This window comes from Euleptes europaea, chromosome 16 (assembly GCF_029931775.1).
Source record: "Euleptes europaea isolate rEulEur1 chromosome 16, rEulEur1.hap1, whole genome shotgun sequence".
In the NCBI taxonomy this organism is placed as follows: Eukaryota; Metazoa; Chordata; class Lepidosauria; order Squamata; family Sphaerodactylidae; genus Euleptes; species Euleptes europaea.
The window spans coordinates 33,253,031-33,279,789 of NC_079327.1; the positions used below are offsets into that span (position 1 = coordinate 33,253,031).

Here is a 26,759-nt window from a genome sequence, read left to right on the forward strand (position 1 = left end):
GTTCCCTCTCCTGGTAAGATTTTTTTTAAACACAGAGATCTTTAGGCAGAAGTTCAGCCCCTTTTGACTGATGAAAAATCGTCCCGTCAGTAACCTGACATGAGAAGAACAGAAACTATGCAACGCTGGCTACAGCCCAGTATTGTGCAACTTTCTAAATTCCCCACCCAAGACATCAGTAAGCCAATAGCTGGCAACCAGAAAAGAAACTCATTTTGAAAATGAAACTAAAAGCTAACCCTTCTTCTTCTTTCATACTTAAAAGCACTGAAGGAGATTAGAAACAACAAGGAACCATGGCAGGTATGTCTTTTATTTTCAGTCTTGTTTACGGATCTGAAGGAACAGGTCCAGGTATGCTATACATTAATCTTCCACATCTTAATTAGCAATTGTTTCTCATCTCCTCAAAATGTAAGCATCTTACATCCCCCTTAAAAGAAGAAGCAGTTTAGCTATATAATAGTGATAGGCTTGCCAGGTCCCTCTTTGCCACCGGTGGGAGGTTTTGGGGGCGGAGCCTGAGGAGGGCGTGGTTTGGTGAGAGGAGGGACTTCAATGCCATAGAGTCTAATGGCCAAAGCGGCCATTTTCTCCAGGTGAACTGATCTCTACAGGCTGGAGATCGGTTGTAATAGCAGATTTCCAGCTAGTACCTGGAGGTTGGCAACCCTAGATAGGGATAGGTTTCGTCCCCCCTCCCCTGCCAGTGGCTAGTTTCTTGTAGGGTTGTCAGGTTCCCTCTTCGCCACCGGCGGAAGGTTTTTGGGGTGGAGCCTGAGGAGGGGTTTGGGGAGGGACTGCAATGCCATAGAGTCCAATTGACAAAGTGCCCATTTTCTCCAGGTGAACTGATCTCTATCGTCTGGAGATCAGTGCAATAGCAGGAAATCTCCAGCTATGACCTGGAGGTTGGCAACCTTAGTTTCCTGGGGTACAACTCAGTACGTGAATTAATATTGCCCCAATTTTTTTTTACTTCAAGTTAAGAAACTGTTTTGAAAAGTACACTTCTCAACTGTTGCTTGACCTCCTATGTGCCAGTAAAGGAAGTGTGCACACCGGCCTTGCACAGATCAGGACACTTGGCCATTGTTTGTAAGTGTGGCCAAACACTGATAAAGCAAAATTCCACTCTATGGAAGTATCTAATATATTATTATCTGAGATTGGCTCCTCACAAACTGTGGGGGGGTGACTTGCAGGGACTGTGAGGAGCTATATAACCAATGAGGTTATCGTTGGGGAGAGAAAAGCAGGAGAGCCCCAACAGGAAAAGATGGACCCAGGTGAAGATTCAATTGGCTTCCCTCCCAGTCTGAGGCCTAACAGTTGTGGAGGGTGCATTTGGTACACCCTCTGGTAGTCTCATCTCAGAGGAGGCTGACATGGAACCTTTGATCATTGACCTGCCAGCCACAGATCTTAGGAAGACCTTCCCTTCATGCTGCTAGCTCTGGCCCACTTCCTCACATGCATTTTTTATTACTTTGTTTAATGTGAGTGCTTTCACACATGCTGAATAATGCACTTTCAATCCACTTTCAATGCACTTTAACAAGCATTTGCAAGTGGATTTTGCTATTTCACACAGTAAAATCCAGCTGCAAAGTGCACTGAAAGTGCATTATTTCGTATGTGTGAAAGTGCATTATTTCGCATGTGTGAAAGTGCATTATTTCGCATGTGTGAAAGTGCCCTGTGTGTGGGTTTTGTGTTGTTTTTTACTGATGTAAGATGCATAGAGTCCTTTATGGTGAAAAAGCAAGATCTATAAATAAAATAATTGCACTTATTCCTGGCAGAGTCTTGTTATGGCAACATAATGAATGTTGAAACTACTGGGGCTTCTCTTGGAACTGCGAGAGCTGAAAGCCTGAATTATGGTGGTAAGATGATTCCTCGCAGTTGTTTATAGAGTTGAGGGTAGATCGTATCTTGCACACATGGCACTGCACTAAATGAATGGGAACTTTACTTCCTCCTACTGCCCACAGTAGCATTCTGTGTCCCCATAAAGCTAGCGGAATAGCTGCAAATGCACCTGCAGGCAGAACTGTCTCCTGAAAACAACAGGAGATTGGGATATAAGCCAATATGTATTTCCACACTGAGTCTGAAAAAAAAAATTACAGTTAGTAAAACACTAGCATGTAATAAAAGTTGTGGAAAAATACATCATTCATTGTATATCAAGAACAGGGTTACTTACTTTACAGAAACTTAAAAGCTGCTTTTTATGTTACAGCTATCCTGGGAATCACTTGCTTGTGGATGCTGGAGTGTGGTCTGCTTATAACCAATACTTACCACCTTATTGACATACAATCAATGTTTGGGTTAAAAACAACAGCCCTCATTTTTTTCTTGTTGACAAGAAACAAAAAGAGCGCTTTCACACATAGCTTTCACACATATTGAATAATACACTTTCAATCCACTTTAATGATTGTTTGCAAGTGGGTTTTATCATTTCACACAGTAAAATCCAGCTGTAAAGTGCCTTGAAAGTGGATTGAAAGTGCAGTATTCAACATGTGTGAAAGCGCCCTAGAGTTCTTAAGAGAGGCAGAATCAGCTAGTTGGGAGCTACTGTGTGTAATGACCCCAGTACTCTTTAACCGGTATGCAAAACCTTTGGCTGAGATCATCAGGAGCTTTGGAATGAGTTATCAATATGCAGATGACATCCAGCTTTAGACCTCATTATCTAAGCTTCCAGAGGCTGCTGTGAAAGTCCTGGCCCAGTCTCTTAAGGCCGTGTCCAAGTGAATGAGGAAAAAAAACTGAGGCTTAATCCAGACAAGATGGAATTGATGCTGGTGGGGGAAGGCAGATTGTTTGGCTGTTACCAAGTTACCAGCCTTAGATGGCGTCTAGCTCTCTTTATTAGATCAACGTTGGTCTTGCAACAGTTGTCAATGGATAAAGGGGTTGGTGCTGTGCTAGGAGCGCTTTTAATTAAATCTAGCTCATAAACTGTCTCCTTACTTAGACTCTGCCAACGTAGCCATGCTGATCTACACTACCATAACCTCCATATTGGACAACTGTAATGAAGTATATGTGGGAATGCCTTTGAAGGCAGCTCAGATGTTTCAGCTGGTACAAATTGCAGCAATTGTCCAGAATCAGTTGTCTGGAACATGAAACTCCACTGCTGCATCAATTGCAGTGGTAAATTATTTACTTCCAGGCCCAGTTCAAACCACTACTTATTACCTTGAAAGCACTTCAGAGGCTAGGGCCCTCATACTTCTATCTCCCACATATAATCCCACATGCCAACTGTGTTCTTCAGAAAGCCTTCTGCTAATGCAGGGGTGTCAAACATATGGCCCATGGGCCGGACCCAGCCCTTTGAGAGCTCTTATGCGGCCCACAAGCCAGCCGAGGCAGCCACCACCACCACCACCCCAGTCCCGATTTGGGCTGGCGAGGCATGGCACGGCCCAACCAAGTGGCATTTACGTCATATCCAACCCTCATAACAATTTATTCCTTTGCCACTGGTTTAAATCATTAGTCAGTAAGACTAAATTTAAATAATGGTTTTCTACATAAAGACTTGTGGAGTATTTTGCTCAAAAGGTTTCACTTTAATTTTTACTGCTTGCCCCTCCCTCCTCACACTGAGCTCCTTGTGCAGATCTATTCTACTCCAAACATTTATATCATATCCGGCCCTCGTTTCAATTGAGTTCGACATCCGTGTGCTAATGTTTCCTCCTTTAAAAATTATCTGTCTGGCACCAGTCAAGGCAGCATGAGAGGTCCAGTTGCAGAAACAGACTCCATGTTTACAGCCACTGTTGATATTCTTTCAGTGTTCCTCCAAGGCCCTCAGTACCATCTGTCTTGACCGGGATGGACTCCCTCACTTTGGGGAAACTAGTTTTTTATGGACATCTAAAGCTTGATGTGGGCTTGAAATGTCACTTTATATGCAATTTAAACGCATGTTTAAAATATTCACTTCTCTTGGCACCAGGAGCCCAAGCTTCAGAAACTATTGCAGCCAGAGACCTAAAAAATATGGAGAAGTATAAAGGAACAATTCAGAGTGTCAGTGAAAGCACAGGCATTGATGGAGCTGTGATTGCTGGTATAATGTCTCGAGAATCTCATGCTGGAACCATCCTGGACAATGGCTGGGGGGACCACGGAAATGGATTTGGCTTGATGCAGGTAAAGGTTTTTAATTTGAGGTAAATGCACAGGCCATAAGGCCTTCTACTCACCCACTCCATATAATGGTTTTAGGAAGCCCCGTGGCGCAGAGTGGTAAGCTGCAGTACTGCAGTCCAAGCTCTGCTCACGACCTGAGTTCGATCCCAACGGAAGTTGGTTTCAGGTAGCCGGCTCAAGGTTGACTCAGCCTTCCATCCTTTCAAGTTTGGTAAAATGAGGACCCAGCTTGCTGGGGGTAAAGGGAAGATGACTGGGGAAGGCACTGGCAAACCACCCCGTAAACAAAGTCTGTCTAGTAAACATCGGGATGTGACGTCACCCCATGGGTCAGGAATGACCTGGTGCTTGCACAGGAGACCTTTACTCTGGAGTTTTAAGGGGCAAATTATTCCAACCAAGTCAAAGCTTGGTGTAGATGTATGTGTTCACATTCCTCACTTATTACCTTGCTTCGCTCTGGACTCCCTTCTTTGTAATCTCCTCTCAGCAGGAACTTGTATTTTCCTTCTTATTACTTTATAAAGGGGTTGTACACTGGTAGCCTGGTATAAAATAATAATCTTGGCAGAATTAGTGAAAATGCATTCTTGTTTCTTCTAGGTTGATAAAAGATACCATAAAATAGATGGTGCATGGGATAGTAAGGCACATATTACTCAGGGTGCCAACATTCTGTGCGGCATGATAGATGGTGTTGCAAAGAAGTTTCCACAATGGACCAAGGAACAACAGCTCAAAGGTATGAAATTACCAGCCCTGAAATGTAACTTGTTGCCTACAAGGATCCTCTGGCCCTTGTTTACTTTCCTTCCTTTACAGCCAGCCCCTAGAACACATCTCAGACAGTCATGAAGGATCCTCCAATTTGATGGAGGGTACATGGAGCGGTGGCCGGAAGAATATGAGAGAACATTATTCCATGAGCAGCCCCTCTGCTCACTTAGTTGATTCTACTGCATAGCGTGCAAAACACTGCCTTGAAAATGGGCCTTCCGTGACTAATCTCCATTTCCAGGAAGTAGAAGCGTTGAGATTATTGATTAATCTGTTAATTCAGATTACTGTTGTTAAACAGATAGGGCATATATATTAATGAATGCTTTCACTAAAAAATTTACTGTACTTTTAGGCGGAATTTCAGCCTACAATGCAGGACTTCGCAATGTTCAAACCTATGACGGAATGGATATCGGCACAACAGGGAATGATTATGCCAATGATGTAGCTGCAAGAGCCCAGTTTTACAAGAAACATGGATACTAATAATGGTTTTAATCTCCTGTTTGACCACTTTTAAGAAGTAATTTACAATAAACACCTTTAGTAAAATTCAATTTTATTACCTATAAAATATCACTTTGCTTGCTTGAAGAAATTCATGATTTTTAGTAAGATTAGGAGCTAATGGCTAAGCCTTAGATAAACCAGGTTAAGCAGGAATCCTGATTCAAATCTTGCCTCTGCCTCCAACTCACTTGCCAATACCCTGTCTTTCAGTGCAATTCTATGCAGAATTAATCGGTTGACTGCAATGGGCTTAGTCTGGAGTAATTTTGCATAGGATTACACTATAACCGTTCAATCCTGAAGGGGGGAGGCGAAGCTCCATAGGAGCTGGTGTGACCCCGTGCCAGTGTAAGTGCACATTTAACTTGGGATAATGGGCATTTATGCCATCTTGGATGGCACACACGCCGGCGCCAGGGAGCTGCAGACCTGCGTGACGCATCAGCGCCAGGCCAGCCCCCGCAATGGCATATCTTCAGCACAGGGGCCTGCATTGGCACAAAAGGGGGTGTTTCCAGAGGCACGGCTGACATTAGTCAGCGTCCGCAGTGTTTTCGGGCCGTGAACGCCCTTTTCCCGGCATACTGCTCTAAATGTAATTTTACTACATGAGCCCAAGATCTAATGCTGGGAAACAATCTGTTTATATGACAGAATTCTATAACTTCTACCCTGTCTTTATACAGCTGTTTTTCCTCTGTCCTAAAGAGGACTAGTTAAAAAAAAAGATACTCCAACCCACATCATAAGAACATAAGAAAAGCCCTGCTGGATCAGACCAAGGCCCATCAAGTCCAGCAGTCTGTTCACACAGTGGCCAACCATACTTTCAATGACCATATTGTGATAGTGATAATGTTTATTGACTGCGGCTGAAGGCCATCACAATCTACCATACAAAACCTTAAAATAACATAAAATAACATAAAAATAACTTTAAAATAGTCTAACCCACAAGAAACTACTATTTAAATATGTGAAGTTCCCTGATTAAAAACAGCTTTAGCTCGGATTTTCTTAGCTGCTAAAGCAAAGAGTGACACTTTGTAGGAAACATCAGGATTGGCGTCTGATAGGAGAAAGAGCAGCTTCTCTGGATCTGGAGAAAGATTTAGGCCCTTTAGAAATGCTCTGAGGAATTTAAGTCTGGGCTCTTTGTAAAGAGGACAGAATAAGGTGTAATGAGTTAGGTCCTCTGGAGCGGCTCCACAAATACATAGGCGAGAGGCCCATGATGTTTGGGAGTAACGTCCAGCTATCCAAGCTGTTGGCATGGTTTGAAACCAGAGGGATGTAAAAGCTATTCTGAGGTTATGAAAGGGGACAATGGCCATATTAGAGCATCTTAAATCATGAAACTCGCTTTTATTTTCAGTTCTTTCTCAATAATTTTTAACTTGACTTTTCTGTATTTTAGTGCTATGAGCTGATTACTTCAGCTGTTTCACGACAATACCACAATTTCTTTGCTGAGTCATTACAGATATTTTACAGCATCACCGGCATGTGTATGACTTTTGTACAAAAACAAAAAAGAATTTACAGATGAAAATACACCTGCCATTTGTAGTCCAAGACTTAAATTAGGAGAAATCCTTTGATGGACTTTGTGTTGCACTTTTAAAATGGAGAGAATACCAACAATTTTCTTTAAAACAATAGAAGATAAACTCCTGCACGTGTTGAAACAAAATGCACACAACCCAGCAGTAGCAACTGTTCATGGGAACTCAGGGATTCTTCAGAAATGTACATGAATTTGTCAGTGAAACGGTCATGAAGACAAGTGTCTTTGAAAGGAAGTTGTGTATTTATTCCAAATTTGAATTCCACCTTTCCCCCAAAGGGCTTTAGGAAGGTCAAACAAGGACGGTTAAAGGATCCAATAAGATCCTTAACAATAAAAATATAGAGCTCGAAAGCACTAATGTATCACTTAATCTACTCTTTAAAAAAACCTAACCCCCACCACACACACCAATTTTCCAAAGAGCCACCCAAAACCATAACTGAAAAGCCCTACATAACAACATTGACTAGTACCTCTTAAGCAAGGTCCATAATAAAGAAGCACTTCTTATATCTTCCAGTGGACTGTTATATAATATAACCTGTTGTTAGAGGGAAGACTTAACAAATAGCCATTACAGGAATACAACACATACATATAGGGAGAGATCATCACAACTCATCTTCACCTGAAATGTGCAAGTATTAAAGTGTACCAGACGGCCACTCAGACAAGCTCCATCCGACAAATGGCAGGCTCCAGCAGTGCAGGGGGAAGTGAACAAGGTGGGGCCGGAAGAGAGAGACGAGCAAAAAGTTTAAAAGGCACACGGAGGAAGGGGGCTGGCCAAGCAGAGAGAACAGCCAGGGAAATGACGTTGGGGGTGGGGGAAGAGGCAGAGAGGCAAGAGGCAGCTACAGCAGGAAAAGACGCCCATGCAGGACCTGGTCAGGAGTGTCTGGAGGCTTCAGAGGCATCTGCCAAAGGAGAGAACAACAGGGCTAAGGCCAGCTCCAAGGCAAAAGGCCACGCCCAGCTGTGGAGTGCTGCAGACGAGGCTGGGAGGCCGGAGAGAAGACGAAAAGAAAGCTCTGACCGAAACACTGAGGAGAGCAAACGGCTACAGCAGCAGCAGGGAAGAGCCAGGCCAGTTCTCGGAATTATACACAAGGGTGGACTACAGTAAAGGAAGGGAAGACAGAGTTCTTGAGGCTGTATAGAGGGCACTAGGGGTTTGACTATAATAAAGCAAAGTAAAAGGGGGCTCTGGCCCATGAGGAACCTGGGAGGGAGACGCTGCTGGCTAGTCCATAGGGTACCCCTGATCTGAGGCCAGCTGGACCGTAACAGAGTATTAGGCTGTACTTAGTTCACAGAGGACAGCAATGGGACCCCTTCTTGGCCAGCATCTGCATGAAGCAAGAGTATGCCCTAAATATATCCTAGAATCTTCTGCAATGCAAATGGGCTCCTCTACAGGTAAGACATCGTAACAAAGAGTTCCCCAAAGATAGAAAGTTGGAGAACTTGTTCTGTAACAGCAGAACTATAAAAACAAGAATCATGCACAAATCTGGACTGAACAAACATCACGCTACATGGAACAACTTTATTTTCTTAGGATTAATTTTAATCTCGTTAGTTTTGAAAAAGTCTCTGCAGGGTATGAACATCAGCTTGCCAAACAGCCAGTGTTGTGTAGTGGTTACAGTGTCAGACTAGGATCTTGGAGACTCAAATTCAAATCCCAGCTCTGCCACGGAACCTTTCTGGGCAACACAGTCTCAGCCTAACCTACCTTGCAGGATTGATATGACGATAAAATAGAAGGTAAAACAACATATGCCACTTTGCTGTCCTCATTAAGGAGAAAGGTAGCGTATAAATGAAATTAAAGGTTATTGAACAATACTGAACTCAGCTTTCAAGGAAATATTATATTTATTATACAAATTCACTGCATATTACGAAGAGTCTATGGTTTTCTGTTCCACTGGCTGTAGACGTCGGCGAATTATTAGTTCTCCTTTGCTGTTAATATAGACATCAGACATCTCCTCTTCAGTTGGAATTCCATAAGGCAGTTTTAATGGCTGTATTCTAGATATTAAAAAATAGGCACATATTTTAAACACACACACACTCTACAAAAGCTATTTTTAATTAGCGCTAGTAAGAAAAGTTGACTAACCTTACTAGGTGTTTGATGACTTTCAGTTTTGCATTCACAGAAGGAATGTTTTTGTGCACTACAGGTTCCAACCGCTGTAGATATAGATTTCACAAGATGAGATCCAGTGTCAAACACACTGTTTGTATACATGCACAAATGCTAAGCTTAACTGTTTAGGGTACTCTTACAAACGTAAGTAAGATTGATATAACCAAGCAATGCAGTCAATTAAAGCTGCTGTATTTAATAAAAATGCAGAAAACTTGCCATGGGCATAATTGTCTTTTTGTACCACAATGCAGATTTCAATGATGTTTATTATTATATGGGTTACAATTGCAACCAACAATGCATTTAAATCATCATGAACAAGATGCCACTGAAGGTGTAGACTGAGACTCCTTAACTGATTCACTATAGAGTGAAACTCTAAGGCTGGGGCTTTCACTGAAGGCAGGTAGCACAGCCTCGTATCTTCATCTTTTAGAAAATCCACATATGCGTAGACCTCTTTCCCTGGCTAGATTCAATGTTATGCCATCAGCAGTTTTATTTGGTAGATTCCAAAAAGTGGACTACGATGACAGACTTTGCCCATGTGCACTGAAAAGAGTTGAATCTGGCACATTCTTTTCCATTGCCCATCCTATATAGATCTACGGCTTCAATATATTGACCCCATCTTTACAAACCTGGTGGGCCTGTCTGATCAAGCTAAAGAACAATATATACTGAAAGATACTCCTACAGGCATAACTGAGGAGATTGCCAAATTCCTTAATAATGCTCTAATGATTCGCAAAAAAGGGAACCGGGAGTAAATTGTTGTACCTAATTTGTGTATATATCTGATGTTTGACATTTTAATTGGTATTTTGTACTGGCCTGATCTTATATGCCATTAAAGGTTTCGATTGATTGAGTGAAACTCTCTTTAAAATGCTCAAGTCTTGGTATTAATTTTCCCTCTGCAAAGCATGGTTGCCATTCCAATTGTGGGGCATGAAGAGCATCCCCACAATTTCAAGCTACTATTTATCCATACAGTGGAGGCCAGCTGAGATTCATATGTGGGAGGAAAGAATACTAAAGAAAAGAACTACCAGAACTCCACACCCAAACTCATGTTTCCGTGCGTTTGGGATAACTTACAGGAAATGTAAAGCAAAACTGCCTCAGCATTTGCTGCTGCCCTCTCAATTTTCTGCTACAAGAAAGCTCCTCATATTCCAGCTATTTCTGAGGCAGACAGCTACTCTTCATACACCTGTATGACTGAGTTAGCACACTAGGTAAAATTTCACTGTGGTGTAGAGCCAATGCAATTTAGTGGTTTAATGTCAGACTAGGATCTGGGAGACCCAGACTCCAATCATCACTCTGCCATGGAAACTTTTTGGGTCCTGCTTGGTCTTCATGAATAACATTTTTAATATTCTTTTTTAATCTTAGTGGTATTATTTAATAATATGCAGTAATATTTTGCATACTTCAACAAAACTAATTTTAAAAAAAGAAACTTTTTGAGTGATCTTGGGCCAGTCACACATGCTCAACCTAACCTACCTCACAGGGTTGTTGTGAGGGTAAAATGGAGGTAGAGAGCGTTCATTAATCCTCCAAACTAAAAGTCCTCTCTATGCTTTTTGACTGGCTAGACTGCATTTGCCCTGACCTGGATAGCCCAGGCTAGCCTCATCTTGTCAGATCTCAGAAGCTAAGAAGGGTCAATCCTGGCAAGTATTTGGAACTGAGACCTCCATAGAATACCGGGGTTGTGATGCGGAGGCAGACAATTGTAGACCATCTCTGAACATCTTGTGCCTTGAAAACCCCACTAGGAATCACCATAAGTTAAATGTGACTTAATGGCAAAAAAAAAAAAAAAAAAAAAAAAGGCAGCATTTGCCATAACCTGGACAGCCCAGGCTAAGCCAATCTTGTCATATTTTGGAAGCTAAGCAGGGTCGGCTCTGGTCAGTATCTGGAAGGAATAGCAGGGTTGCAACGCAGAGTCTGACAATGGCTCATCACCTCTGAAAGTCTCTTGCCTTGAAAAACCCACAGGTCACCGTCAGTCAGCTGTGACTGGACGGCAAAAAAAAGGGCTAAATTTCCCGCAGTTGGAAACAAGAAGCACCAACATAACAGCTAAAATCCAAAAGCATGCCCCTTGCATGCACTAGAGCCTCATGAATCCTCCCCTGAGAAACACAATACTTTCCCTTCTTTGGAAATGGCAATATCTTAAAGAGAAACTGGAAGAAAATACCAAGAGAACAGCAGAATAATTGCTTATTAACATGCAAGAAATCCCCACATTGCTTTTTGAACTCAGGGAAAGCTCTCAGGTAAAATATTTATGATTCTTGGCTTCCAAAATTATGTTATGGGTGGGGGAGAGAAAAAGAGGGAGAACAAAGGGTTGCTGAAATAAATAGCAGCAGGCAGCTATAATGAACATCATGAATACAGGGGAGGGATGGCTATATGAGGAGGTGCTCAGTGAAGTGATTGTGGAGTCTGAAATGATTGGTTGCTCAACCAATTAGAATGAATGGCTCGACCACAGTGATTAGATATGATGATGAAAAGTCTCCACTGTGTCTAGGATTCCTTCCAGATTGCCTGTTACAGCTAGCACCATACAGGGTTTAAATTGGGAACCTCAAGCCTGAATAACCATGCTACAGTCCTTTCTACAGGGGAAGGTACTTGTTTCTTTTGTTCTTTCCCTTGTTGTGTTATGTGGGTGGGTGAAGGGAGATATTAGGGAGCAATGACGGTGTCAGTGTGTGTTGGTTGGTTGATTGATTTCATTCATGGCTGAGTGTCCTTGGTTTGCTGCTCCATTATTGGCTGGTGTGGGTAGTGTAACTATGGATAACAGTTCAGTTGCCATGCTTTCAACTTCTTGAATAGGGGTCTTTTTGTAAGTATCTTGACCTTGCCAAGCGAGAATAGGACACCTAGTATCTACTAGCCATGCCTGTGCCATGGTGCCGATGCACAGAATTTAGGGCTTCGGAAGAGGCTGCCCAACTCCAAGCCTATTAATATTTTCTTGGAAATGAATCCACTCTACATTAGTAAGTAGGCCATACTTCTGAATAAACATGGTTAGAACTAGAGTTACTACACTTAAATGCATTAATGACAAACGTGGGGGGCGGAGTTCTGTGATCCCCCCTCCAGCACAGGGAAAAAAGGGCGAAAAACTGCCAATGGGTCAGATACCTTTTCCAATCCAAGATATTTTATCACATCCTTTTCCCAATAAGGACGCTTTATTCCACTTTTGATCCTAGTGATAAGATGCAATTTGTGAGGCTGCTTTGGATCACCCCCGTATTTTTCGTGATCACCAGGTCGTGGCTGAAATACCTAAAATGAGTTCAAGAAAGGAAACTTTAAATGTACAGTCATTACTAAGCAACAAAATAACTATCTTAAAACTTTTAAGCAGCCATTAAAAATAAAACCTGCATAAAAGATCAGAAGGTGGCTAAAAGAACATCATAATTTCTAAGAAAAATCCCCTATTTCTTGCTACAAATATAGTCTATGACAAATATGCTGTAACAATGCTAACAAAGATCCATAAAAGTTTCATATTTCTCAGAATACACAAAACTACCCTCTCGAACAATAATCAACTTTTTTTTGCCATCAAGTCGCAGCCAACTTATGGTGACCCTGTAGTTTTCAAGGCAAGAGACATTCAGAGGTGGTTTGCCATTGCCTGCCTCTCCATTGCAACCCTGGCCTTCCTTGGTGGTCTCCCATTCAAATATTGACCAGGGCGGATCCCTACTTAGCTTCTGAGATTTGACGAGATCAGGCTAGCCTGGGTTATCCAGATCAGGGCGCAGAGTTAACTACATGTTCAAAATTTGGTGTTCACCACTGCTATATATGGCAGATTAAATAATAAACAAAGGTGCTATTTACACAGCCCAAATAATGCACTTTCAATCCACTTTCACTGCACCTTAACGATCTTTGCAAGTGGATTTTGCCAGTTCACACAGTAAAATCCACCTTCAAAGTGCATTGAAAGTGGATTGAAAGAGCATTATTTGGGCTGTGTAAATAGCACCTGTGAAACATAATCCACACTTTTACCTCATAGGTTGGGTGTGTCAATGTGAAGCATAACTACTGGACATTTTTATTTATAATTAAATAAACATGAAAATAAAACAAATACAGGTTTTCCTGTATTTTTTACAAAGCTTACCGATGCAGGAATGCGTGACCTTGTAAATCTCTGCCGAATCCAAGTCACTGGCTGTACGCTGTTTTTTGCCAAACTCTGAAGGGGTGGGTGGGGAAAAAGTGAGATACTTATTTTTATTATTATTAATAAAACTTTTATACTGCACCTTTCCTCTTGGTTCAAGGTGGTTATAAAAGTCCTACCTTGAGCATATGCGTTCTATAAGCATTTACAGATTTCTGTCAGTAATCAATTCCCAGTTGTCTGACTAACTTCATTTATAATTTTTAGTGTTTAATGAAGAGAGAGAAACCAGAGCTATCTGTCTCAGGATGCAACCCTAATAGCAAGCACGTTTAAGATTCCCTACTTTGATAAATACTCCAGTAAAGTAAGAGAGGAAAAACCTACCATAATCAAGAATTAACCACAAGATTTGCTTGCTTACTGCATTTAGTCCTCTGTGTAGTGACCAGAGCCCAGGAGCAACAATCAATTTATAAAATTTGAGCTGTAAGGACCAAAATCACAACCTGTGTTAAAAGTCTTCCTCTCTGAACTCAAGAGATCTGGAGGCCGGACTTACAGTGCAATCCTAAGAACGCTTTCCTGGAAGTAAGACCCACTGAATAGCCCTGAGTACGATTCCGAGTAGACCTTTTTAGGGTTGCATTCACAATCAAAGAAATACTCCGCAGGCACATTGGAGTGACGAATTACTTTCCAGGAAGAAGATCTAGTGTTAAACAAGGGCCCCAATGTTCAGCCCTGTTTTAACAGCGCAAAACGGCTCCACAATGAAATTGTGACAGTACCCCAGAGATCTCCCGGTAATAATTGGCTTCCAGACTGCCAGGGAAGGAATTTCTGCCTAGCTACAAGCCTGCTCTGTGCACTGGGTCACTGGGCTAAGAGTCATGGAGTGTCAGAGTGAACGATAAACAATGATAGGAGAAACTGGATGAAACTGCAACTGCACTGAGTCGCCTTTCTGCCTGTAATACAATCAGATATGCATAACTTGTTGATGTATCGTCATAACTTGAATTTGGATAAATATCTCTTCCCCAGTATAATCGGGACTCAAGAGATTTTGGCCCGTTAGGGCATCTGGGTCCAGCTGCAAATAAACAAACTATTTTCTTGATAACGATCTTGGGTCTCCCTCTCCCCCGAGAACCCCTGTTTTACTGCAACGAAATCAACACGCTCGCTCGACACGGGATTGCGTTGCAACAGTTGAACGACTGGAAGCGCAAACGCGTGGGCCTGTGCACAACACCCAGCCCGGCAGTCCGGGACATTTCCCCGTTCCCTCCGACAGCCTCTCACCTGCCAAACCCCAGAAGGATTTCTCCGCGCGCCCCGGCACAACAACAACAACGCCATGTTGGAGCCTGGGGTCAAGGATACGAGCCGGCCTTCCGCGCACGACGACCGCCTACTTCGCCTCGCCCGACCCCGGGTGGCAGCGTTCCCTACTTCCGGTATGGCCGGCGGAAGAGGACGTCTAGGAACCTGCGGTGTCTATGGCCCGCTCGCTTCTTTTCCAGGCGGCGGCCGAAAAGGAACTGAGGAGGGCGGGGGCGCACCTCCGAGGTAGGCGTGACGGTTGGGACGGTTGAGCTGGAGCCGCTCGCGCGCGCCTCGGAAGGAACGCCCCCTATAGAGCTTAGACTAAAGAAAATGTTCCGGCCGTTGTCCTGCGCGCAGGCGCAGTCCCAATGTGGGGCTGCGCCCGGACCGACGATGAAGGAAAGTTTCGCTTTCCACTTTCTCGAAGCCACGTGACTGTCGGGAGGCGGGGCAGCTCTTATTTTGATTGGCAGTCGTCCGCCTGCGCGCGTGCGGCTGGACCTCCGGGGAGCGCGTGCTGTTTGCAAGGCCGGCTCGTGCAGCGGTCGCCAAGAGGGTCTCCCCAATGGTGGCTTCCTTTCCCGGCACACGATGGAGCAGCCGGCGGTGTTGGTGTTGAAACGGGCGGTGGAGCTTGACTCGGCGTCTCGGTTCCAGGAGTCGCTTGTTTGCTACCAGGAAGGGATTGATCTCCTCCTGCGGGTGCTTAAAGGTGAGGCTTCCTTATTCCACCCTCGCCCGGACAGGCTGCGCTTTTACACATGCAAAATTAAGGCACTTTCAGGGCGCTTTGCAGCTGGGTTTTACTGGGCGAAAGGGCAAAATCCACTTGCAGGCGATCGTGAAAATGCATTGAAAGTGGATTGCAAGTGCATTGTACCCTATGTGTGTCAGTCAAGCCATTTATGTGTGAAAGCGTCCTTAAAATCCTCCCCGTAGCAAGTGCCCCGGCCTCGTCCCGTTTATGTGGCGGTAATTCCAAAGATTACCCTGACCTGGATGGCCCAGGCTAGCCTGATCTGGTCAGATCTCAGAAGCTAAGCAGGGTCAGCCCTGGTTAGTATTTGGATGGGAGACCACCAAGGAATACCAGGGTTGCTGTGCAGAGGCAGGCACTGGCAAACCACCTCTGTTAGTCTCTTGCCATGAAAACCCCATAAAGGGGTCGCCATAAGTCGGCTGCGACTTGACGACTCTTTACACACACAATTCCAAAGACTCCATGGTTGTTAATGCTTGGTAATTAGCAGCGCCTTCCAGGCTGGAGTGCCTTGCATATATATTTATTTTTTATTTCTTCATGTTGAACCATCATTCCAGCCGTCACTGCGAAGCCAGCGCGTACCTGCTTCACATTTCTTAAGAGCCCCTTTAACATGACCTTTTGTATTTGCTCCGCCCCCGCATCGAAGCATTTACTGAAGGAACCATGACAAATCACAGCTGTGGCTTAGCTGTGCAAATGGCCATTGCTAATGGCTATGCAAACGAAGGAACAGAAGAGTGGAGGGGTGGAATTCGTTTGACTCTCTCCTCTTGCATCGGGACCATGAATAGTCATTTTAAAGGGTGGATTTTAAAAAGCAGGTTTGAGCAAGCGTCAAAATCGACCCTGCATAAATGGCCCATAAAAACATTCTTACTGTTGGATTGGGCCAAGAGTATTCTTGTATTCTGTTGCCTCTGAGTTCAAGAGTAGGCTATGACTCCGATGTATGTTCCCATTACGGCAGATGTTTCAGTTAGGTCTAGTGTTTGTGAGCCTGAGAGCTTCAGGATACAGAGGTGTAAGGGACTTGCATTATTTAATATTCTCTTATATAAAGCATTCCCTCCACACTGAAAGTGAGTTTGTTGAGGAAAGGCATAGGCTAAAACACTTTTTCATGGCACGTAGTTTTAAATGTTGAGTATTTGGGTTTTGTTTTTAAATGGAGGAGCGTTCAGTGACTTGTTTCTGTGCGTGTATACTGAGTCTTCCCAGTATAGAGTTTGCCTTTGTCACTGCTGTGACACACTGGACACACACTTCCATGGAGCTGTCAGCTATGACCCTAAAGTGTCTTTCTCTCAGTCCCAGCAAATTCAGTCTATATTAGCATATACTTGAAGTTGGGATTTTTTGTTCCCATGAGCATTATCTTATACTTCCCTACATTGGTCTTCATTTGCCACATTGTTGCCTGCTCACTGAATTTGTGGAGCTCCTCACAGTCTTGTTTTTCTCCATCCTGAATAATTGTGTGCCATCAGGAAAGTTGGCCACTACGCTGCTAGACCACTTACGAACAAATGAAATAGTACTGGTCCCAATACTGATCCTTGTGGGAGTCCACTGCATACTTCCCTCCATTGCAAGAACTGTCCATTTATTCCAACTCTCTGCTTCCTGTCATTTAATTTTTAATCTGTAAGATGACCCATTCTTTTACCCTGTGGTTGCTAAGCTTACTTAGGAGTCTTTGGTAATGTATCTTTCAAAAGCCTTTTGAAAATCCAAGTATACAAAGTCTGCCGGGTCACCATTACCTACATGCTTGTTAACTTCCCCAAAGAACTACAAAAGGCTGGTGAGGCCTAATAATTCTATCCTTGATGACAGTTTCTATTAATTTCCTGGGACAGTTGTTAGGCTAACTGGCCTGTAATTTCTTAGTTCCCCTCTGAACCCCTTTTAAAAATATTACTGTAACCGTGCTTGCACCAGCCTTTCTCAACAACCTTCTAGAACGGGTGGGGAACGTCATTTGTTCTGGCCCTTTGTGGGTCCTGGCAGATCTCTAGCTCAGAAGGATCTAAGAGTGGTGATCCGCCCCCTCCTTCAGACAGGAGTAGCCTCTATTAAAGGCAGATGTGAGTTTGTTTTGGCCAGAAAAGGAACCTTTTCCCCCCTTGCCCAAGAAACGGTGTTAAACCTTTTCCACCCGGGCCAGGGAGTATTCCCTCTGTACTACAAGAGGGCTGGGGGCAGAAGTGGCAACAATGGAGGGGTTAAAGGAGGCAGGGCCCGAATGCACGGTGGGGGGAAGGCAAGTTCTTAGCCAGTGTGTCCTCATTTCATCCCTGCAGGCGGCGGTAGTAAGAGCCAGCTGTAGAATCCGGCCCCGACCATGCAGAGCAGGAGCAACTCTGGCATGCAGCTGGTCGGCTACGCTTGGCTGGTGCAACAGACCATCCTGTGCCACCAGGTGGGGAAGTGCACCACTGGTTGGATGCCTGCCTGCTTTCCTGTGCGGGGGGGGGAGGTCATCTGGGGCAGCTGCCTACTTGGGGCTTGGTCAGCTAAATATCCAAATGGCCCTTGGTGGAAAAAAGGTTCCCCACCACTGTTCTAGAAGATGGAGCAAATGCACTGTCTGGAGCTCCATCTTAGAAGGTTTCCAAAACTTGCAGTTTCTGTCAAATTGGATTATTTTCAGCTGCCATGGTTTTCAACAGAATGCTTTTGTGTAGAGACCCTCCAAAAATGTTAAAGGCAGAGGAGTCCCTTGTTAAGTAACTACAACAAAATCTTGTGTCACCAGATTGCTTTTCCTTTGAACTTCATTTGAACTGGCGGTTTCTACTGCAGTAAGTACACAGAGACATTTGCACTACAGTCAAGACCATTACTGAATGTATTCAGGTTGGACATTTAAAGGGAGAGACTAATGTAATGGAATTGTTTTTCACTGTCCTTGTCTGCTATTTGCAGCTACAAAGGATGAGACCAAAAAGGCTCATTACCGAGAAAAAATATCAAGTTACATGAACAGAGCTGAAGATATCAAGAAGTATCTTGAGAAAGAAAAAGAAGGTATGAAGCTCAATGTAAGTTTTTTTTTTAATATAGTCCAGGGCCTCAAAGCCTCTTTCAAGATACCATCACCGATGCTTTCTTGTTTTTTAGATGGAAAATACCACAAACAAATTAAGATTAAAGAAAATACAACAGGTTTCAGCTACGAAAAGCTGTTCCAAGAGTATCTTAATGAAACTGTTACAGAGGTTTGGGTTGAGGACCCTTATATTAGGCAAGTTCATCAGGTAAAGACGTTGTTTACCACAGCCCAACATTTTGCTCTTTTCCAAGTGGAATAACTAACCATATTGAATTACTTACAGTTGTACAACTTCTTAAGATTCTGTGAAATGCTTGTTAAAGGACCATGTAAAGTGAAGACTATTCACCTCCTTACCTCTTATGATGAAGTGAGTATTTACACTAAAACCAAGTCTTCTGTATGCCATATTTACTGTATTGATTTCAGTCTAACTGCCATGGTAGGAGTGTGAATGGATCTACTCTTGTCAGAGGAGTTTTTAGTAAATACTGTGCTAGGTCTGATACAGGCTTGGATCCATTGGGAGCTCTTCCATGGATGAGTTTCCCTCTCTCACAGCAGACCTCTTACTCCCCCCCCCCCCAAAAAAAACCCTGTTGTTGGGATCTCCTGACTCTTAGGGGTAGCAGCGTTGTGCCCTACAGCGGGAGGAAGAGGTGACGAAGTTGCAGTCCATGGACAGAAATCCTGTCCATGTGCAGAAATCACTGGTGGATCCAACCGGTGATCCCTTCCCTCTGCTTGTTTTGTTCTATTTCCATAATGCTTTCTATGAAAAGAAATGATTTATAAAACCTCAAGCAGCAAGATGGAGAAAATGCTAAATGTACCATTCGTTCATTACTAAAAATGGACACTAGTTGCACAGGGAGGGGTAATGGAACAGGCTATGAAATAGGCACCTGTATTGGGGGCAAGGGCGTGTCTGGAAATTAGAGAGTCTGCTTTTCTTTCCGTAGTGATAGGAGAGGGGAGAGGGAGCTAGTGGGAAAATATGCAGGCTCATAATTTTTGTGGACTTATTTGCCAGTCTGAGTTAGAGCCTGCAATTGGCAGTGTGCGAACCAGGAACTTTGAATCTGATGATGATTTACTTCTTGCTCTCAACGAAGGTATCTGCTCTCTCACAAAGCACCTTATGAAGGGTCACAACACAACAGACCCTTCATTAGGTTCTTTGAGGATATTGGCTGGAAAACTGTTTAATAAATTTAAATTTAATAAAATGAAAATTGTATATGAGTCTGTTTATCTAGAGAATTTGTGTATTGAATTATCTTAACAGGGCAATGGAAAGAGTCAGCAGATGAGTGTTCTACAAGAGATAGAGCAGTCTCTGAAAGATTATGGCATAACACTGGACGTGTCATACTCTTCTTCAATACATGACCGAGAGATTAGGTTAGTGACGCATCAGTAAAATAGCAAGTCAGTCTCCCATACTGGTAAATAAGATGGAAATTATTGATTATTAAGTATGTCTTTTAATTGGTTCTTGTAGGTTATCCGGGCTGTGTGACCATGGTCTTGGTATTTTCTTTCCTGACGTTTTGCCAGCAGCTGTGGCAGGCATCTTCTCTGAAGATGCCTGCCACAGCTGCTGGCGAAACATCAGGAAAGAAAACACCAAGACCACGGTCACACAGCCAGGATAACCTACAAGAACCAATGAACTCTGACCGTGAAAGCCTTCGACAATATTATGTCTTTTAATTTTGCACAGAAGATCAGGCTTGCCAGTTCCATGTCTGGCGACTATGGGTTGGATCCTAAGACATTGTTTCCCTCATGCTTCTCTCTCTCAGGCAGTCCTCTGTTTACATAAAAGCCTTCTTGAAAAAATTGGTCGTATGCATGCAGAAATGCTGGTGAGAAAGGGAGTGAGTTGTTATCAGGGAGAAGTCTCTGGATGGTTCAAACTGGTCTAGGCCAGAATAAGGTTCTCAGGAATAAGGAGTGAGATAATTCTCTCCTCCCATCTTCCCACAGATGAGTCAGATCACCCAATTAAGCTGGTATGCTGCACTGTCCTTGAACACAAGTTATCTGCTGGGGTTACTATCTGCAGATGCAGTTTGTTAGCTATGAGCTTAACTAGGCCTCTGTAAACTACAAAGCAAATTCTAGGCACACAAAATGGAGAATAAGCTAATGTCAAGAATAAGATGGTTCTTCTTTCTTCACACCTGTGTCTTAAGATTCACAAGTTCTACTGTACTGACAGAAAGGACCAAGTTCCTGGTTCCCCTCTGGACCTTTTTTTTTTTTAATTACTGTAACCATGCTTGCACCAGCCTTTCTCAACAACCTTCTAGAACGGGTGGGGAACGCCAGGCCCAGGGGCCGTTTAAAGCCCGCGAAATCATTTAGTCTGGCCCTTTGTGGGAGAATAAACTGATGTCAAGCTAATGTCAAGAACAAGATGGTTCTTCTGTCTTCACACCTGTGTCTTAAGATTCACAAGCTCTACTGTACTGACAGAAAGGACAAAGTTCCCTCTTCCCGTCTGTTGCAGATCCTTACACCAATTAAAAAGCTGCTTTTAAGTGTTCATTCGGAACAGTGTGGGAAACAGCACTGTAGGTCGCATCTCCAGTGGGAAATCGGGCACTCCCACCCCTCTTGATCTAAAGTTCCTTCCACTCGTACAAGATCCCCTTACCATTCAACCAATAGCGACTTTCTCCACCAGAACAGACAAGTTACAAAGCCTAGAATGGACACCCTTATCTGTTGTTTGATGACTGTGAATCACTGCAGTATTAATAATTTTTTGGCACTACTTATGTGTTAAATTATTTCTTGACGTTAAACGGCCGCCCTGTGGAGTAAATCACTATTTTCATTTGTCAGATGAGGAAGTGAAGCCAAGACAGCAACTTGACAGGGCTATCAATTCATGACCCAGGAGAAGTTTGAACCTGGGTCTTCCAAATCAAAGTCTTAGGTTCCCCCCGCAACATCCCACTGGTTCATTAGTACTTAAATTGATTCTATTCCTTCAATAATTTAGAATTATTCATCTAGATTATAGGTATAGTAAAGGCAGATCCTGTATGTTCTGAAGAGGACATTTATTTAGTAACCTATATTATTGTTTGTACGTTTGTGAGAAATAATATACTTTTATTGCATTTAAAAAACAGATTCAACAATGGATGGATGATTAAGATTGGAAGGGGCCTTGATTATTTTAAGAAACCACAGGTGAGATTTATTTGCTTTTTCTCACCTTTTAATATATTTGAGCAGCTATACTTTATTAACAAAAAACTTGTTTTCTACAGGGTCGTTTTTGCCTTGGGTACTGTGACCTTGATTTGAGACCATGTCATGAAACTACTGTGGATATCTTTCATAAGAAACATACAAAAACATGATTTTATATTAATTCAGCTATTTTGGTTTTTTTCAAGCATGATCTATTTATCCAACTATGTCTACTGACCAATTTTTTAAAATAAATGTTTTTTAATAATTGTACATATGCAATAGAATGTCTAACCAAAGGTTACATTAGGATTTCAAGTTCTGTATATGATCTTCATCTGGAGCTTTTGAGCTTGGTTTAAGTGAAAGTCACTATTCTAGTTTGCTTGTTTGTTGGTAGAGCACAATGTTTTCTTACTTTGTGGACACTGTATAGAAGAATGCTTAAAGTATAACATGATTGCTGCACTTCAGGTACACATGGAGGAGAACTGTGCACTTAGCTTAAAGGACCACCTCCTTCCATGCTCTCCGACCTCCTTCCATGTTGTCCGACCCACCAGTTGAGATCTGTCTCATTAGCCCTGCGGCCTGGGCCTTCAGAGGTGAGGCGGGTAGCAACCAGAGACAGGCTTCTTCATTAATGACACCTCACTTATGGAATATCCTCCTTGAGGCTCACCTCACACCTACGTTGCTTTTTGTTTCTGTTCACCCACGCTTTGGTCTGGAAACTTATTTTAATCTGTCAGTGGTCTGTTTTTAATTATCTATGTTTTTATGGGGGATGTTTCTTAATGCAGGATTTTCATTAATATTTCTTAATGTTTTTTAATTTATTTTGTAAGCCACCTTGGGCAGGTTCCTGGAGAGGCAGCATAAAATAAGATTCTTTAAAGTTTCCACTACAGCCATTTGCACTGCTGAAGAGGCAAGTTACTGTTTAACATTGAACTGAAAAAATGCTTGCCTCTTCATCGTGGTGGTGGCTTTAAAAAGAAAAAACAATTTCTGACAGCATTTGCATTATAACAAACTGCAGGAAAGTGCAATACAAATTTTGGTGGTTCCCAGACTGCAGTTTTGGATCAACCGACCTAAGGCAATAGGTGTTAGAACAGTGATGGCGAACCTTTTAGAGACCGAGTGCCCAAACTGCAACCCAAAACCCACTTATTTATTGCAAAGTGCCAACACAGTAATTTAACCTGAATACTGAGGTTTTAGTTTAGAAAAAACAACTTCCCTGGACTCCCAACTGGGCAGCGGGGAGTCCAGGGAAGCAGTTCCAAGCCCCCGCCGCCCAGCTGGGAGGTGGGGAGTCCAGGGAGGTGGAGGGGCTTGGAAGCAGTTCCGAGCCGGGCGGCGGGGAGTCCAGGGAAGGGGGCGGGGGTCTTGGAACTGCTCCGCGCTGCCTGCAGAGAACTACTCCAAGCCCCTGCCGCCCAGCTGAGCCATGTATGCCAGCAGAGAGGGCTACACGTGCCGGAGTCGGCACACGTGCCATAGGTTCACCAACACGGTGTTAGAGCTTGCCAGAGTTAGAAAAACCAGCTAAAGAGCTTGGGAACCCTGCAGTGCAAAACTAAGGGAGAGCTTCAAGCCAGCATACAAACAGGTGGGAAGGCAAAAGCATTACTGAGAACGCTCTCATACCAAGTGTTAAACCAGCTCCTCAGTCCTCCTTTTATAGCCACCTTAAAGAACCCTCTTGGTGGAAATTAAATACCGAGCTATCAGTCTGTTTAGGGAGCCAGTGTGGTGTAGTGGTTAAGAGCAACATACTCTAATCTAGAGTGTGCGTGTGTTTGTTAAGTGCCGTCAAGTCGCCTCCGACTCATAGCGACCCCACGAATCAATGTCCTCCAAAAAGTCCTATCTTTGACAGCCTAATCTGGAGAACCAGGTTCAATTCCTCACTCCTCTGCATGAAGCCTGCTTGGTGACCTTGGGCCAGTTGCAGTTCTCTCAGAACTCTCAGCCCGTGCAGAGGCCAGCAATGCAAACCACCTCTGAACATCTTTTGCTTTGAAAACCCTACGGGGCCTTCGTAAGTCAGCTGTGACCTGATGGCACTTTCCGTATCAGTCTGCTCTGCTGCTATGATCCTCCAGTGCAAGAAGCTGTATGCCAGTAAAAGGCTCTTTGCTGGTAAAGGGAGTTCTTGCAGCTGTAGAATGCTTGGTGCACCAGTACCAGTTGAATGGACTGGTAGAATCCAATGTGTTGACTTAATATCACATCTAATTGATTGTAGCAGAACTTGAGTTTAAGTAAATTTATTTAGGATAACAACTGGAGACTAAACAAGTGTGCCTGACACTTGCATAGCATGACATATAGTCAGGCACATGTGTCTCATTAGGAGATATACAGTGCAATCCAAAGCAGAGTTACACCCTTCTAAGCCCATTGGTTTTAATGGGTTTAGAAGGGTGTAACTCTGCTTAGGGATGGACCTAAGCACTAATTACCTGAAAGTAATTCCAGTGTATTCAACAGGGCTTATGCCTTCGATAGTGTTGTTAGGGCTTCAGCCTTACAGTACAATTTTGTTCAATTATTTCAGTCAAAGCCCATTGGCTACACAAGTCTGCGTAAGATGGCGCTGCTACCAGAATGAGTGAAAAAGCTGGTCTGAAAACACTTGTTCTTTTTAATGTCCCTGGCTATGAATGTTTTAGTGTTGTTTTTTTCACTTGTACTTTTTATTATTATTTTCCAAGCTGCTACAAGAAGCCCGTTGAGTTAATCAGCATGATGTTAAATGGCAGAAATGAATAAAATAACAAAGAAAAATTGCAAGCAGAGATGATAATCATCCCATTATGATGACTATGAAACCTGAACTCATGAACACTTGCTTGAAAGAACTTGAATTGAGCTGCTTTTTAAAAAAACAATGTATCTAAATTCATTTTTAAATTTTTGTTGCATAACCGTCATATCTATCTTAACTCTCTCTTTTTCAGCCACGTCCTCAAAAACTTGCACTGGTGCAAGTTTGCTAATGGCACAACAATGATTGAGAATTTGCTTATCAAGGGGGTCACATTAGTGTTAGCACCTTTTCACATAACAGATTCCATTTTCTGTATAATTTGTAATCTGTACATGTGCTCAGCAAAGCATTTGCCACATATGTAGTTTTGCTTGGACAGAACTTGCTGCCAATAAGGCTGTCCCCCAGTTTATTGCACATCATTGGTGGCAGCCAATGTTGAGGAACATCAATGTTGCATGTTTCGATTTTGCCGTTCTTTATGTCCATACTTATCTTGACGTCAAGGCAAGATTGTTCATCTTCTATGTTCAGGCATTTGCTAATACTGAACTTGGGTGTTTTACCATAGATCCAGTCCCAGGCTTGTAGTTCCCTTGCTTTATTATTAATGCCAGGGAACTCTCTTTCATCGGCCGGATTTATTACATTGATATGGTTATCAGCATGATAGCGTGTAGCGTACTCTTCAGCAATGGCCTCCAGGAGCATCTCACAAGTTAAAGTAGGGTCTTCTTCCAGGAGATTTTTCACTGAGGCTGGGATGCTGGGCGTGGCATTGCTTTTTATCCCACTGTAGGGACTTTTCAGTACAGATGACAAAATATATTTGTCAGTATTACAGAGCAAAGTGCAGTGGTGGTAAGCTGCAGTCCTTCCCAGCTTCGCAGCAGTGCCTGAGATTTTAAAAAACCCATTTAACAAGAGGTCACATCTTGCAGTAGCCTGCACATCTAATTGTGGTCGCAGGGCTTTTAAAACTGTAACTACCAGTCTTAAATTTTCCATCCTTTCATACTTTTTCCTAGTTGTAAAGAAAGTCATGTTGATGTTGCCCTGATCGTGGTAAACTGTTCCTCCTCCGCTTTTTCTTCTGGCTAGTTTTATTCCATTCTGCCGCATCATTTTAAGATTACATTCCTGCCAAGGATTCTGATGTCTGCCTATCACCACAGCAGAAGAATTTCTCCATAGGAAAAGAATTGGTCTGTTCTCCAAGTCCAGGGTGTCATGGATCCAGTCTTCTAAAGCCAAATTCTGGTATATGTCTTGGGAAATAGACTGCAAGATCAGCCCCCCTTTTGGTGCCCACTTGAAACCAGCAGTTGGAATCTTGAGAACACAGTGTAACTGGGAGCACTTTTTCAGGGATGACCGGATTATCATGTTTTAGAGTGCTAATATCATTGAATATCAATGGTTGAGGCAGATTAGGCATAGTCCACTACTTCTTCAGTACAAATGTATCATTTCAGGTAGCCATGGCAGTGCTGGTCTTCTCCTGCTTAGATGGTTTGAAAACTATTCTGTTAAATCAGGCGATGATATACAATATTTCTTCTGGCAAGTAGACACAATCTAATAGCGATGCAGAAATTACCTGTTTTACTTGGTATTGTAGATAACCTAGAGGGGAAATATATAGTATCAATTGGTAATCCCAAAACCGTTTGAAATATAAAATTAATGGGTTTTTAACACATCAAAATGTAACAAATGATCCAGTCAACTTTCTGCACTATGTCTAGGGAAAGGGGGGGAGAGAGATTTTGTATTTAGCATGTAGAAGAAAAGAAAAGCCCTGTCTAGTAAATTCTACCTCTTTTAGGGAGCAATCCTAAAAAGGTCCACTTAAAAGTCTAATTTTAGTCAAATCGGTCTTAATCCCAGGAAAGCGTCTGAGTCTTTGCAATCTCATTCAGTTTATGTGGAGATACGTACCACAGATATAGCACCTTATTATAATTTTCTGTCATACTAACATATTAAAGCCACCTTCGACAGAATAATAGTGTACCTATTCAATGTTTAAAAGTTCTACACAAGTATTTTCTCCCATCTTTAAAAAAGAAAAAGATCCATAGAAATCATTTGTAAAAGACCCTAACAAAGAGCAGATACCAGACTGTTAGTTTCCAATAGAAAAGGTTTGTTAATTCCATACAAAGATGTGAGACTGTGCAAGATTATTTTTCCCTATGAAACAA

General features: G+C 42.8%; 4 protein-coding genes across 4 annotated transcripts; 2 read left to right on the forward strand and 2 right to left on the reverse strand.

Moving 5' to 3' along the window:
* Window positions 1–265: 265 nt before the first annotated feature.
* On the forward strand, window positions 266–5,521 carry LOC130488284 (lysozyme g-like). Its single transcript, XM_056861934.1, has 5 exons — window positions 266–303; window positions 1,806–1,889; window positions 3,992–4,188; window positions 4,792–4,930; window positions 5,321–5,521. Exons 1-5 carry the CDS (start codon window positions 297–299, stop codon window positions 5,452–5,454), a joined length of 561 nt encoding a protein of 186 aa, XP_056717912.1. The 5' UTR covers window positions 266–296; the 3' UTR covers window positions 5,455–5,521.
* Window positions 5,522–8,910: 3,389 nt separating this feature from the next.
* On the reverse strand, window positions 8,911–14,769 carry MRPL30 (mitochondrial ribosomal protein L30). The gene is made up of 5 exons (XM_056862163.1): window positions 14,713–14,769; window positions 13,402–13,476; window positions 12,399–12,545; window positions 9,180–9,253; window positions 8,911–9,088 (listed from the first exon to the last, which is right to left on the reverse strand). The coding sequence occupies exons 1-5, from the start codon at window positions 14,767–14,769 to the stop codon at window positions 8,953–8,955; spliced, it is 489 nt and encodes a 162-aa protein (XP_056718141.1). The 3' UTR covers window positions 8,911–8,952.
* On the forward strand, window positions 14,768–21,949 carry MITD1 (microtubule interacting and trafficking domain containing 1). Its single transcript, XM_056862164.1, has 8 exons — window positions 14,768–14,979; window positions 15,210–15,448; window positions 18,431–18,532; window positions 18,626–18,762; window positions 18,841–18,927; window positions 19,846–19,961; window positions 21,707–21,767; window positions 21,848–21,949. The coding sequence occupies exons 1-8, from the start codon at window positions 14,768–14,770 to the stop codon at window positions 21,938–21,940; spliced, it is 1,047 nt and encodes a 348-aa protein (XP_056718142.1). The 3' UTR covers window positions 21,941–21,949.
* A 2,818-nt stretch (window positions 21,950–24,767) lies between these two features.
* LIPT1 (lipoyltransferase 1) lies at window positions 24,768–25,939 on the reverse strand. Its single transcript, XM_056862015.1, has one exon. The coding sequence runs from the start codon at window positions 25,936–25,938 to the stop codon at window positions 24,820–24,822; it is 1,119 nt and encodes a 372-aa protein (XP_056717993.1). The 5' UTR covers window position 25,939; the 3' UTR covers window positions 24,768–24,819.
* Between the last annotated feature and the right edge of the window lie 820 nt (window positions 25,940–26,759).